The sequence below is a fragment of the Protomyctophum bolini genome (assembly GCF_963924005.1).
Source record: "Protomyctophum bolini genome assembly, chromosome: 18".
Classification (NCBI taxonomy): Eukaryota; Metazoa; Chordata; class Actinopteri; order Myctophiformes; family Myctophidae; genus Protomyctophum; species Protomyctophum bolini.
Window position 1 is genome coordinate 4,610,159 of NC_137879.1, and position 13,145 is coordinate 4,623,303.

The following is a 13,145-nucleotide window of genomic DNA, read 5'->3' on the forward strand; positions in this document are numbered from 1 at the left end:
CATGACCAATCAATCTATGCAGGTACAGATGGACAAACCAGGCAGTGGCTACGGATCCAAATAGGAAAATAAATAATAATACACCCACTGCCATATTTCTTGCTAAATTGAATGCAGTGATTGCATTTACATTATGTTATGCAATAACATAATGTCATCATATTTAAAAATAATAATAAAAAAAGAGTGTTTTTATTTTTTGGCTGGGCCGAGTTCGGAAATACCTGGTCCTATAGGCCCAGGTAGGACCAGGTGTGGATCTGCCCCTGTTTTGAGGATTATGTCGTCGTGTGACAGCCTAGTCTATGGACTTTATTGTTTGTTTAGGACACTAAATGTGTAAAACGTCATGTGGCCAATATAAATACATCTTTGTCTCGTGGTGGAGGACGATGAGGATGATGATGAGGATGACGATAGTGTCAGACACTTGTGTGAATTTAATTTGAGTGTGATTTTTTACTTTCCATTCACATTCATTCATGAATGTTGACAGCACATTTTGTTTAAAGAAGGGAGGGATTAAAAGACAGAATATGGCATAACAATGTGCACTTATAGGAGTTATAGAAAGTGAGTTTGGCACAGTATAGTGACACTGGGTGGGCTGTGACTCTGTGAGTGATACTTCCTCTGTGCTTTGCTTTCAATCCATTTGACAGTATAACGCCCCTCCTCTGGCCTGACACTAGCCAATCAGCACAGAGACCGGGAGAGGTCACCAACACCTTTTTAAGTGACATGTCTGCTGTCATGTCTCAGGCGGATTTCTCTGTAATCCTATAGGATTAGCAGGCAGCCCCCTAGCCCCAACCACAGCCCTAAAGCCTCAACTTTTAACCATTAACGTTGTTGAAGAGGTGCTGCGCTGTAAATGCTGTCTGGGAGACATGGGGCTCCATTTCCAGCTCACATTGTGAGCTTGTAGAATGGCCATTTTAACTATTCAAAAATGTTTAGCAAAATAGTAAAAGGCAAAGAAGTTTAGAGATAAGGGGTTTAGCGGTGACGAAAATGGAGCCCATAATATGTCTCTGGGCAAGAACATCTCTTCTCCAGGACAACTCAGGCACACCAGAGTCACCAGACCACATGGGAGTCAGCAACACTACAGTGTCAGTACATAATGGTATATTGAATTGCCAGTGGGTGTCAGATGAAAGTATATTGTATCGTGCAGCTTTAAATAAAGTAAAATGTCTTTACCACAACAAGTTATCTATGAAGATAACTATAATGATAATAACTAATAACTTTTGTCACTTTGCCTAGTAGTGTGGGTAGCATGAAACCGGAAAAAACACAGAAAAATAACTGAGATGGAGGATGAGTGATTTAGTCACACCTGGCCTGAGTCAAACTAGAACTGGACTCAGAGCTGGGCGTGGCTGCGCACCTGTTGTGCATCATGGACTTTATCAAGGCACGACAGGTTAAATCAGTTATCTCCACAAACACTCTCTCTCTCAGGAGAGAGCGTCTGTCCAGACAGTGGAGAGCTATCGCCTCTCCTGTGTAAAGTGTCAAATGTTGTGTCCTTCCTTGCCCTCGGTAGTGACTAGTCGCGGTCACAATAACCTCCAGGCAGTCCTTGATGCAGAGATTGCGGATTTTCTTTATTCACACAGACGAACACAAGTATTTTCAGGGTTACTGCCTGGACAGGTGGCCCTAGATCCTTCAACCTCCACAGTCCTACTCTGACTGCCAGGCAGTGGGAGGCCTCCCTACTTATAAAGGCTAAGCCCCTCCCACTGGAACACACCACCCTGAATTGATTCCACAATTACAGTGACTTCTAAATGTCCAGGGACAACAACACAGAAATAACCATAACTTAATACAGGTCGTTAAATATATCACGCGTTAGCGACTGTTCATCAAATTGCTCCGATTGTGATTGTTCACCACCGGAGTCGTCTGTCATCCGCTTGTGTTAGAATCCATTTTTAAGACGACACATTTATAGCTATTGTTAGATTTATCGTTCTTGGACGGCCCTAGAAAGTCCAGTGTTTTCACGTTGTGAACTAAAACCTATTTGCTCCACTGCAGTTGTGAGGGTAGTTTGTGTCAGTCATCATGCTTTTATAACTCTGCATACAAGTGATTTTATACCCAACTAACTCGTACTGTGACTGTAACAAAACCTATATAAGACCTGGCACTTTCCCAACCCCACAGTGTAAGCTTGTAAGCAATAGTAAGTATTCAATGAAAGTGGCATACATGCCATATAGTAAATGTCCATGTGAGCCATAAATGTCAATAGACCCAGTCATACCACAACGCATACAGAGGCAGAAATATGCATAGGGGCTTTAAAATGTATGACTAAATGGCAGGTGTTCGGAGAAGCCATGCACCCAGTTTTCATTCGACACGTACAGATGCTGAAAATGAAAATAAGCCTACCTGCCTTGATCGCGTACACAGACAGAACTCACTAACCACAGGCTTTCCCTGAAACCCTTCATTTTCTCTGCAGTTGAGGGAACATCATAAAATGAAATACAGGTATTTATTTAGCCCGCTGGTTCTCAAAGTTCTCAAACCTGCAGCTCAGTGGCCCTTTAGAATGTTTCCGCCCTGAGACTGGGAGGTTGGGGTTCGATCCCCGGCCGGGTCATACCAAAGTGGGACCCAGTGCCTCCCTGCTTGACACTCAGCATCAAGGGTTGGATCCCAGTGACATACTAGCGTCATGTCCAGGGGGTGTACTTGTACATCAAGCTGCCTCACGCTACAGAAACAGGCCGATGGGCCCCATGGCTCGGCAAGGCTTACTTGCTTCTCAAAGTGGGGAGACGAAGGGTGGAAATGTGATATTTTAAATGCATAATTATTTCCACTACATGGACATACACAGTCTGATCAGTCAGTGTCCTGTCCAGGATCTGAATAATAGAGCATTTTGCCAAATGCATCTTTAAAAAAAAAGGCGGTGCATAGGCCGCCTGCGTATTTTGGGCATGTTTATTGTAGGCTAAATTCAGCTCTGCATGGGGCTATGGGCCAGAGCTAGGCTAAATTACTTTACAAAAGAGCAGATCTAAAAGCGCATGCAGAACACATGCGCCTTGTGAGATCGATGTGCAGTCTACTGTAGATCTGGTGTTTTCCACTGTGCAACACACCGTCATTCGACACAATGTCAATCAGGCCTGATGCTTGACAAGTAATTCCTCACTTTGGAAATCTATAATTCAGTGGTTCTCAAAGTGGGGTCCAGGGGACTCTCAGGGTTCCAATTGGACACGTAAACAGATCTGAGTACAGATGGAACCAAATGGACCCTTTACGGGATCATTTGGTTCCATTTGTACACCCTCAGAGTATATGGAGGTCATTGAAATGAACACAGTTTGAGAACCATGCTCTGAATCCAATGCATCGTCTTGGTTTCAACTGGCACAGCCCAGACGGGTTTCTTCAGTTCAGTCTGTCTATTTTGTCAAACGAGGATAAATGCATACTATGAAAGACAAAATGAAAGGTCAGGCTGGGTCGTGGTTGTAGAAGCTGCTACGTGTCCCTCTCGGTCGGTCGGTGCAACCAGAGGGCTTTGTACACCTGCCAAATTCTCTTCCCTCTGTCCCGCCCTGCATGCTGTGTTACAGTAACATCATCAAGCTAGGAGAGGAGAGGAGAGGGCCAACAAGCCTGATTTGGAAACCCTGGGATGATGTGTAATCATAGATTGCCTTCGCACTTTGTATTAATGTTAAACTGACTCGCTTTGTCGCTTGTGAAAAGTAACATAACTTAAAGATGAAGAAGATACAATTATATTACAGCATTGGTTTTGTTTTATTTCAAAGACTGGGAATGTGATTCACAACAATAAAAAACTGCACACCCACCAGGCTTCATTCATGCTGAATGAAGCCTGTCTAACTTGAAAATGCATTACTATCATATATATTTTTTTACAATAGCATGCAAGCTCTGCAAATAACCTCATGAATTCTATTTTTAGACTCTCCGGCGAGTTGGCACCCCCGTGCGTAAAATGCGTAATTGATAGCACGTTGTCAAAATGCATGCTATCGCCGGAGCAAATGTCTTAAAACTAAAAGACTCTTGGTGGCTTCAAACAAGCCCTAAAACAAGCCACGTATAACCTGACCAATTTATACTGCTCAGCTCCGGTTACAAGCTATATTTCCTATAAGAAATATCTTTCTTGACCCAGTGCAGTTGTATCTCGACTCGACATACAGACAATTAAAACGCATCTAAGTCGCCTACACATCAAAAAGACTAATTAATTAATGACTAATTTAAGACATAATCCACTTCTAGATCCGGGACAATGGCGAGCCACGTCCAAAATGAAGCCGAATCGACGCGTTAATGAATGATGTGAACATCCACGTATTGTGGAGCAGTGAAATGTGAACTTGTTTGACATGTTTAAGACGGCCCCCTCGCAGAGATGAAGAAGGGAGGGGAGGGACTCCGGGTGCCACTGCTCACAGAACACATAGAGAAGTTTATCTGCTGGCGTCCGGGACCTCCCCAAAATGTTCTGGGCATATAAAAGCCAAGCTTAGCTCATTTGTTTAGGCAGTAGGGAGTTTCTGCTAGGGTCCTGGATTGGAGTTATCACAGAAATTGCATGAGTGGAGTCTGAGGAGGAAAAAACACACGATTCCCCCTTCTTGCCCAAAGAGTCTACATGACTGATATTTAGTCATGTTCAGCTTTGTGGATATTCGGTTAGCGCTGTTGCTCAGCGCAACAGTTCTTTTGGCGAGAGGTCAAGGCGAGGACGATAGTAAGTATCCTTTTCAAACACTGGTTTTATTTTATTTTATTTTTTTCCCTGGGACATGGCAGTTGGCAATATTGGCAAAGCTCAAGATCTGGATAGCACTGACTGACTGACGCGCGTAAAAGGATGCTGAACTATTTCTTCAGTCTCATGTTCGGAAGGAATTGGTCCTGCTCGCTGATCGAGGCCAACCTGAGCCCCACAACGTTTATGGGGGCGAAAAGGTGGTGGAAATGAAGCTTTTTCTTTCTTTTCCCGAGATCTGGAAGTAAAGAATTAGTATAACTAACTTTGGATGCTGTGTTTGTAACTTTGCCTTTCACTGACTGGCGTACAGATGTTGTTGCTGCTGGCGTCCTTTCTCCCCTCCTGTTCCATGTCCCGCACGCACGCACGCATGCAGGCAGGCAGGGCCAACACGCACGCAGGGCACGTCTAATATATCTCATGCTAGTCTTGGTTGGATGCGCTCTTCTTGACTTGTCTTGAAGTGATTGATGTTAGCGAGTTCAAACAAAGTTGATCAGAATTCAAACATAAGAAAGATGAAACTGATCAAAGGCGCTTTGAACAACGTTTCATGAATGTATCTAAGGCCTAATTCAAAGGTGCAATTCAGTTTCTGTTGCATTGTGATGTGAAACTTAATTCAAACTCAAGCAGCTAAAGCACACATCTGTACTAGGCCTGTACTGAACATTAGGGTTTTTACACTGGAGTGCAGCTGCACCGAACTTGTTTCAGGGTGTGAGGAAATGAGACCTGCATGTTCCCCCTAGACTTTGAACGTTTACACTAAGGCCAACGAACCATCCTACTTGAATTTATAGTTTATTTTAAGCAAGAAACGTGTATCTGTATTATGTATGGCACAATTTGCAACAATAAGGCAATTCCAAAGTGCTTTACACTAAACATTATAAGAACATAGAAACACATTAGGCCTTTATGGACATTTGATCACGACGAATGGCTATAATTCAGCTTTAGTTTAAGAACATACTTCAGTTTGTTTCAGTAAAAAGAACAATGGAAAGTTATGGAACATTGCTGAACACTGACGTCGAAGGTCTAGACATCATGATGCGTTAATCACCTAAAAGGAAAGAGAGGGTGTGTGGTGTGGAACTTATTTTTGTGTGGAATACTAGCGCCTCCCTGTGGCGAGCCTCAGAAATTCAGCCTCCCCTCAACCCCCACGCAGGCCTCACCAAACCATCTGCAGAGCAAGATGTCTTTTTTCCAGTGTTCCTCTCCTGGATTTTTCTTCTTACTTTTTCCTTCTTTAAACCACATCTGTAGAGCAATGTCTGTAGGGCCCAAGTGAGTCATTGGCTTTGTACAGCAGCCTCGAGCCAAATCTGGACACAACAAGGCCCAGAACTTTAGGGCCTAAAATAACTTTAATCATATAGGTACTGCAGACGGTTGCATGGTGGGACTTCAATAAAATGTCTCTATGCTCCTCCTCAACAACCACACTAGGCATGAATTCCAAGACGTATTACTGAATGGCTTTAAACATTCAACTAATAAAAAATAAAAAAATAGCCTATATTGGCAAGATCGAGGCCTTCATCACCAGCCACAAGCTACTGTCTTCTTAGGCTGCTCGATTGACATGATTGACATGGTTGGTCAGTCTCAGAACCTATAATCCAAAAGACAAGTTGACCATTGCGTTCTTCTTACCATATCTTTACCACACCTATCTATCTAGGCCGGGGAACATGGACGTGTTTGGGGGCCCTAGCTGTGCTATTGAGGGGCCACCTAATATTGTGACTCATGTTTCCCTCCAGTGTCAGAGAATCTCAATCTATCAGGCCTACCGGTATTTGGAAAGTGGATGAATTGTGGTCCCATTTTGTTATACGTAATTTCGTCGACTTGTTTTGTCAGACTTGGGCTTCATCAGATGCATCTGTCTTATACCAACTGATCAGAAGCAGGTGTGTGGCTAAACCAAAGTTCCATCTCTAGTCTAAATACACTCCAGGGTTCACCTTGTGGTTACAGTTAGGTGTTCTTCTTGGCTGATTTAAGGCCACCTGTTAGTATTATGTGTCAGTGTGTTAGTGAGTTCATTTCCTGGATAATTACGTGGTTATAGCTCGCAGCTGGTTCAGGTTAGGCTCAGGCACTGTTAATATTATGGTTACTGTAAGTCTAGGCATGGATTTGGCATGGTATAATAAATTCATTTTAATTGAAGGTTAGACAATCTTAAATTATGGTTAAGTAAAGTTTAGGACTTCATTTTCTCTTATTTAGATTTTCTTCTTTTCCCTTTGGTACATGTTGATGATATTGTATTTTGGTGTGTTGCTATGTTGATGAATTGAATACATACACAGGACCACAATGGAAACAAGTACCACCCAGGACCTTTTTTGTGCCAAAGGTCTGACTGTACCTGGTGCTGTTTACATTCCTGTCTAAATAAAGTATTCAGTCAATCAAAGCTGAAGCCCAATAATTGACGTTTGTCAATGTGAAACTGATTGACAGTTATTTTTTTGTTATTATCATCTCAACTCACCGATACTTCCTCTCCCCCCACTCTCTCTCTCTCTCTCTCTCTCGTCCACCTTCCTCCAGGCACATTCGGCAGCTGCACGTTAGACGGACAGCTGTACAACGACAAGGATGTCTGGAAACCCGAGCCCTGCCAGATCTGCGTGTGCGACAGCGGAACCGTCATGTGCGACGAGGTGATCTGCGAGGACACTTCGGACTGCGCCGACCCCATCATCCCCGACGGAGAGTGCTGCCCCATCTGCCCCGACGATGGTACGGAGTGACCTCACAGAGCTGTGACCTCACAGAGCTGTGACCTCACAGAGCTGTGACCTCATAGAACTGTGACCTCATAGTGCTGTGCTTGGCTGCTACCGCTCACTCGGTTTTGACCGGACAACCGCTGCTTTTCCGTTTTATTTTTGTTTTTTATCTATGACTGGTAAAGTCATAGAATAGATACATTAGCTAAAACTAGTTTGAGTAAACAGGAGGTAATCGAGTGTAGATATAGGTCAAAAACCACCATCCTTAATTAATGGATCCAGACTATCGTATAGGTGTATTTTATCGAGACTTTTACTTTCGATCAAACAATCGATAAAATACATCTAAGAAAGTCTCGATTCAAGGCTAGGTAAAAAACTGGTCTCTGGCTGATGTCATTTATTACAATTGTCTACGTGTTGGTCAATCTGCCGTGATTGCCATGACAACCCAGCAGCTCCAGCTTCCCTCCTATCACAGCTCGACTGGCCAACCGTCCCTCTGGACCACGGGATCTAAACTCTACCTTCTACGACCACTCCCCCAGCCCCGTACCCACCCACCCACCCACCCATCATCAATATTTTGTGGATGTATTGGCTCAACGGCGCCACCTTGCGCCCCTCCTCTCCCCCATTTAAGTTGAGGCAACCAAAGTTTGTTTTTGGCCACAACCAAAGTTTGTTTTTGGCCACAGCTGGTGCACACCTGTTTTAAAATGGACTCTGGGGCTTTTTTTTAACGTTCCCTGAGGATTTAGTGCTACAACAAAGACCCGAGACTCGGGATTTACAACTCCTGGATTATCACTCTGTGGATATGTGTGACCAGACTGCAGACTGGCCTCCTGTGGCAGAACACAATGGGACTAAACTAAACAGGCCACACACATTACACCAGTGGGGTCCGGGGGCCCCGCAGCAGGGGTCCTTGAGGGGGGTGTCCCCAGCTAAATTATTGAGAACCAAATAGACCCTTTCAGGTCTGTAACTCTTGAGACTGTACAAATGGAACCAATCGGTTCGATTTAGGAACTCCCATGAGATGCCAAAATCCATTATGGTTCCATTTTGGTTGGTTCCATTTTGTACACTTCTCAGAGTTATATGGGGGTCTGTGGCTTAATGCATACCATATTGGGGGGGGTCCTTGACATGTGCATGTTTGAGGACCGCTGCACCCTGTACCCCTACACCACATAAACCCTAAACATAACTCATAATATGATGTGTTTGTTCCTCCGTCATTCATTATTAGATGTTATTCCATGTACTTGTTATTTGTACTGTAGCTTTGGTCGACTTAAATGTCATCAAAACATGGCAGACTTGACTCTACCTCAGGCTGTTATGTGGACCCATAGAGGGTCAGTGTCATTGCATTTGAAACACGGGTCAGAGTTAAGCGCCATGCTGTTGACACACTGTATAAATTGTGTCAGGAGTCCTAATAGCTGAAGTCCTTGGGCTTACGGACGGTGTCAGCCCCAATCTAGACATCTAGTTTGAAGTAGTTATGATTGAATGTTGTTGATCAGGTGTTGAGATATTCTCTCCTTCTTCTTCTCCGTTTGCTCTGTAGGTCCCCAGATCCAGGAGCCCTCTGAGGTATATTACATGTTTTTACTTTACAAAAGATTATCTGTGAATGCCAAAAAAACAAAACATACATTGTGTATCTGATCGTTTCTGAACCTAAACCTTGGGCAGGCTCCCAAACGTTTTAAGTTTGACAGCTTATAGATCTGTCATTCAAAGTGAATGTGGTCATTCTGTGTAATAATAATGGATGTGTGTGTGTGTATAAGATGTACTATGAATGAAACACGACAGCAAAGCCTAACTCTATTTCTCTCTAAATGTGTTAGGGAGAAGTGGGAGAGACTGGCGACAAGGGAGATAAGGTACGTCCTGATTCACGGTACACTCGTGTACTGTACTGTACTGTATGTTCTGAGTGCTCTTGTTTTATTTTTATACATTCTAACTAATCCCCATTTTTACCTCATTGTCAAAAACTGGACAATATGTGTTTAATTTATCCCAATATCTTATTCTATGGTGTTATACGTGCTGCTGTGTATAGTTTTAATCCTGCAGTCTACTGCTGTGCATATACTGTAGGACGTGTGTTTACATGTCAGAGCTGAGATATGTTCTGTCAGGGTTAACGGTGTTTTCTGCATACTTGGCAATGGAACTTTACGAACCGCATGACCTTTGACCTTTAATGTGAATTAATTGACTGTATTATTGTAAAGGGTCAAAAGGTCAAAAGTTCATCATATCGTCATACATGGGTTTTATAAGTTTAAGTAGGTCTCAAATTTAAATTCAAACTCATTTGAACTTTTTACTTCTTTTTGATTGTTGTTATTATTGCAATGAAACGTTTTTTTTCTTTTCTTCATATGAATTTGATTGGACGAATCAAAGTGAATTCAATTTAGAACAATTTAACGTAGATTTATTTTACTATATATTGTTTATATATTGTTTAAAAAAAAAGAACGTTGGAAAAGTATAATTTATCCTATAATTTCTTACATAACAGACTAGCAATACTACATAAGTGGATGGTGAATGCATGGCAGTGAAGGCTTATGGTTTCTGACATTAAACTGAATGCATGGCAGTGAAGGCTTGGTTTCTGACATTAAACTGTCTCTTATCTCTTTATTCTATAGGGACCTCCCGGTCCTCCTGGCAACGACGGACTCGACGGCATGCCCGGTATGCCCGGACTCCCCGGCCCCCCTGGCCCCCCTGGCCTTGGCGGAGTAAGTTCAAAGTTCAAATAAAACCTGACCTCCAGGGGAGAAGTGGGGGGGGGGGGTTAACGTCAACTTATGCTTTGAGCGACACGCGTCATAATGTGTGTGTGTGTGTGTGTGTCTCACACAGCATTCTGGGTTTGGAGCATTCGTTACTGTCTTCGACTACAGTGGCTACAGTGGCTTTGCCAGATGTTTTTTAAACAAGGAAGTGACGTGAATAGTTCTCGTGCGTCTCAGCGGTAACGGAGCTTTACTTCCGTTACTTTCCAAAACGATCACAGTTACGCCGTGTCGCACGAAGCACCTGTGAACTTTCGTTACCTTAAGGTACGCGATATCCTCTGCAAAGGTCCTTAGTTTTGACACTTTTGGCACTTTCATGCTTTGTCAATGCAAAGCATGAAATTGATCTTTAGCTTCACAGATAACATGACAAGATAGAACAACTCCGTGTCACGTTGAATGTTAGATCCAGTGAAGTTACCTGTAACAGAGCACACTGCCGCGATTTTGCAGAAAAGAGAAAGTTCAGCTCTTGTTTCCCCGCTTAATTCAGCACTGGGACTGGGTGGACAGCTCCCCAGGTTCTCTGCTGTAGAATGTGTGGTCTGTTCTGTCTGTCAACACCCAGGAGGATGTTGCCTTGATTTAAGACCACTGCTCAGGTCACCTGGCTCACCTGCCCGTGACCGCTTGGCTAAAGCACTCTGCACTCTGTATTTTTCCCGTATCCCACCTCGCAGTTTCTGCACTTTCAGTTTCAAGATCTGTTTGTTTCAACCGTCTGGAAATAATTCGTTTTTTGGGGTGCAGTACTTAGTTTAGACAGTACTTGGTTTAGACTAGTCATTGGGTTAGACCAGTCATTAGTCCTACAACTACAACCTATCTCAAACCCTCACCCTAAACCAGCACACCTAAACCTAACCTTAACCCATGTCTAACCAATGACTAGTCTAAACAAAGTATGCACCCCGTTTTTTGGCTGTTCAGTTCTGTATCTGTGCGATTTCCCCGAATCTCATCATTGCTGCGTCTTTGACACATAGCTAGAAAAACCGTCTCACCTGAAGTTGAAAGATCTGAATGGAGACTGATGATGATGATGTTCTCTCTCTCTCTCTTTTTCCTCCACAGAACTTCTCTCCTCAAATGAGTTACACCGACCACTCCAAATCATCTGGCCCAGCTCAGCCCGGCCCAATGGTATGAACAGAACTCCACCACCTCTCACTGAACATTATAGGTTTAAAACCCATTTTGGTGTTAGCATTATGTTATGCTGACATAGAAACATAGCTTTTTCAGAAAACTGTCAGGATGTAGATGACATTTTTAGAATCTGATCTCAGGTCAAAATGAGTTAAACTGCCTGAACGGATTGCAAAGTTGAGACTCCGCAACCTTCTTTTGCAAAAAACATGGAGGAGTAGAAACACTTGTCACTGGATGACACGTGTCCCGATGTGGATGGACTTCAGGACAGAGGAGGCAACATGTTGCATCGAAGCACAGCTTATTTATCTGCTCTCTGTCGACCCCCAGATTTAGAAGCTTTGTAGCATATTATTTTCCCTGTTTCTAAATGAGTTTAGAAATGTAATGGCGTTAAGTAACCTTCCTTTTAGCATATTCTGTCACAGAGGAAATAGTCGTCAACTGATAACTGACTGATACCAACTAACTTACTAAAATGTATCAGGACAAGAGTTCTAAGTTGGTCTCTAAACTGCCTCCCCCTGGCCAGCCGGGGCGCCTGATGGAGGGGAAAGGAACTGGTCGGAATAACGTGTTCCTTCCACGCGCTATGTCCAACCAGGGAAACTCCCCCCTGTCAGGTGTAAAGGAGCAACTTGGACACTCAGGCATGAAGGAAGCAGGAGTTCAAGTCCGTTGCTCTCCACAGGTCCCCCATATATGGGGACTAGGTTGGCGGAGGGCGAAGTGAGATACTAGATGTCATGTTTTTATAAGTTAGATATTAAATGTAATGTTTTTAATAGTATTAATATTAATTGTAATGCTGTTTCTCAACAGGGTCCTATGGGTCCTCGCGGTCCCCCCGGAGCCGCTGGATCTTCCGTAAGTATTCTGTTATTTTATCAAATCTTAATAAAATATATTGTTTAATAAATGTTGTATTATTAGCTTCTGATTGAATGTGTTAGTTTGCAATCACACCTCATGTTTACAGAGCTACAGTTGTACTTTCATTGTTTAAATTCTGCACTAGTTTTGAAGATCCACAGGCACACAAGAACAACAGAAATCAAATTAAAAGTATGTAAGACATTGTTGCTAATGTGCTTTTTCTGTGTGGTCAACCTCAGGGTCCTCAGGGTTTCACCGGACCCCCAGGCGAGCCTGGTGAGCCCGGCGCATCTGTAAGTACACCAACCGTTCTGCTAACTGTACACATCATCTTCATAATAGTCATCACAAACATCATCCGCATCTTCATCCCAACCACATGCTGCATGACAGTGCATACAGTTAGTGGAGGAAAGTTAGCTAGACCAAGGTTTGACTTAATAATTAAGGCCCTATATAGCTGCTAAGACTGGCAGCCCAACATCTGATTTCCTGTCCACATTGGAATCTGATTGGTTTCCTCATGCAGTTGAAAAGGAATGTGATTCAAATCGGATTCGTAAACGTCAGTTTCCATGTGTTTCATACAAAGTAAACAATGTGAGTCCAACCTGGACAGGTCACAAATCTGATTTGGACTGGGTTTGGGCTCGCAGCGTGAACAGGGCCTTTATTAAAACACATTCCCTGCCCTACAGTATAATGTTTTATATT

General features: G+C 43.2%; 1 protein-coding gene across 1 annotated transcript in view; it reads left to right on the forward strand.

Moving 5' to 3' along the window:
• The first annotated feature begins 4,556 nt into the window (after positions 1–4,556).
• LOC308332626 (uncharacterized protein) overlaps positions 4,557–13,145 on the forward strand; it is a 32,749-nt gene continuing 24,160 nt past the window's right edge. Inside the window, exons 1-8 of the mRNA XM_080788615.1 lie at positions 4,557–4,780; positions 7,379–7,570; positions 9,146–9,171; positions 9,432–9,467; positions 10,251–10,343; positions 11,478–11,546; positions 12,378–12,422; positions 12,671–12,724. Coding sequence (XP_080644741.1) covers positions 4,699–4,780; positions 7,379–7,570; positions 9,146–9,171; positions 9,432–9,467; positions 10,251–10,343; positions 11,478–11,546; positions 12,378–12,422; positions 12,671–12,724 — 597 coding nt within the window. The 5' untranslated portion in view covers positions 4,557–4,698. The remainder of the gene's footprint in view (positions 4,781–7,378; positions 7,571–9,145; positions 9,172–9,431; positions 9,468–10,250; positions 10,344–11,477; positions 11,547–12,377; positions 12,423–12,670; positions 12,725–13,145) is intronic.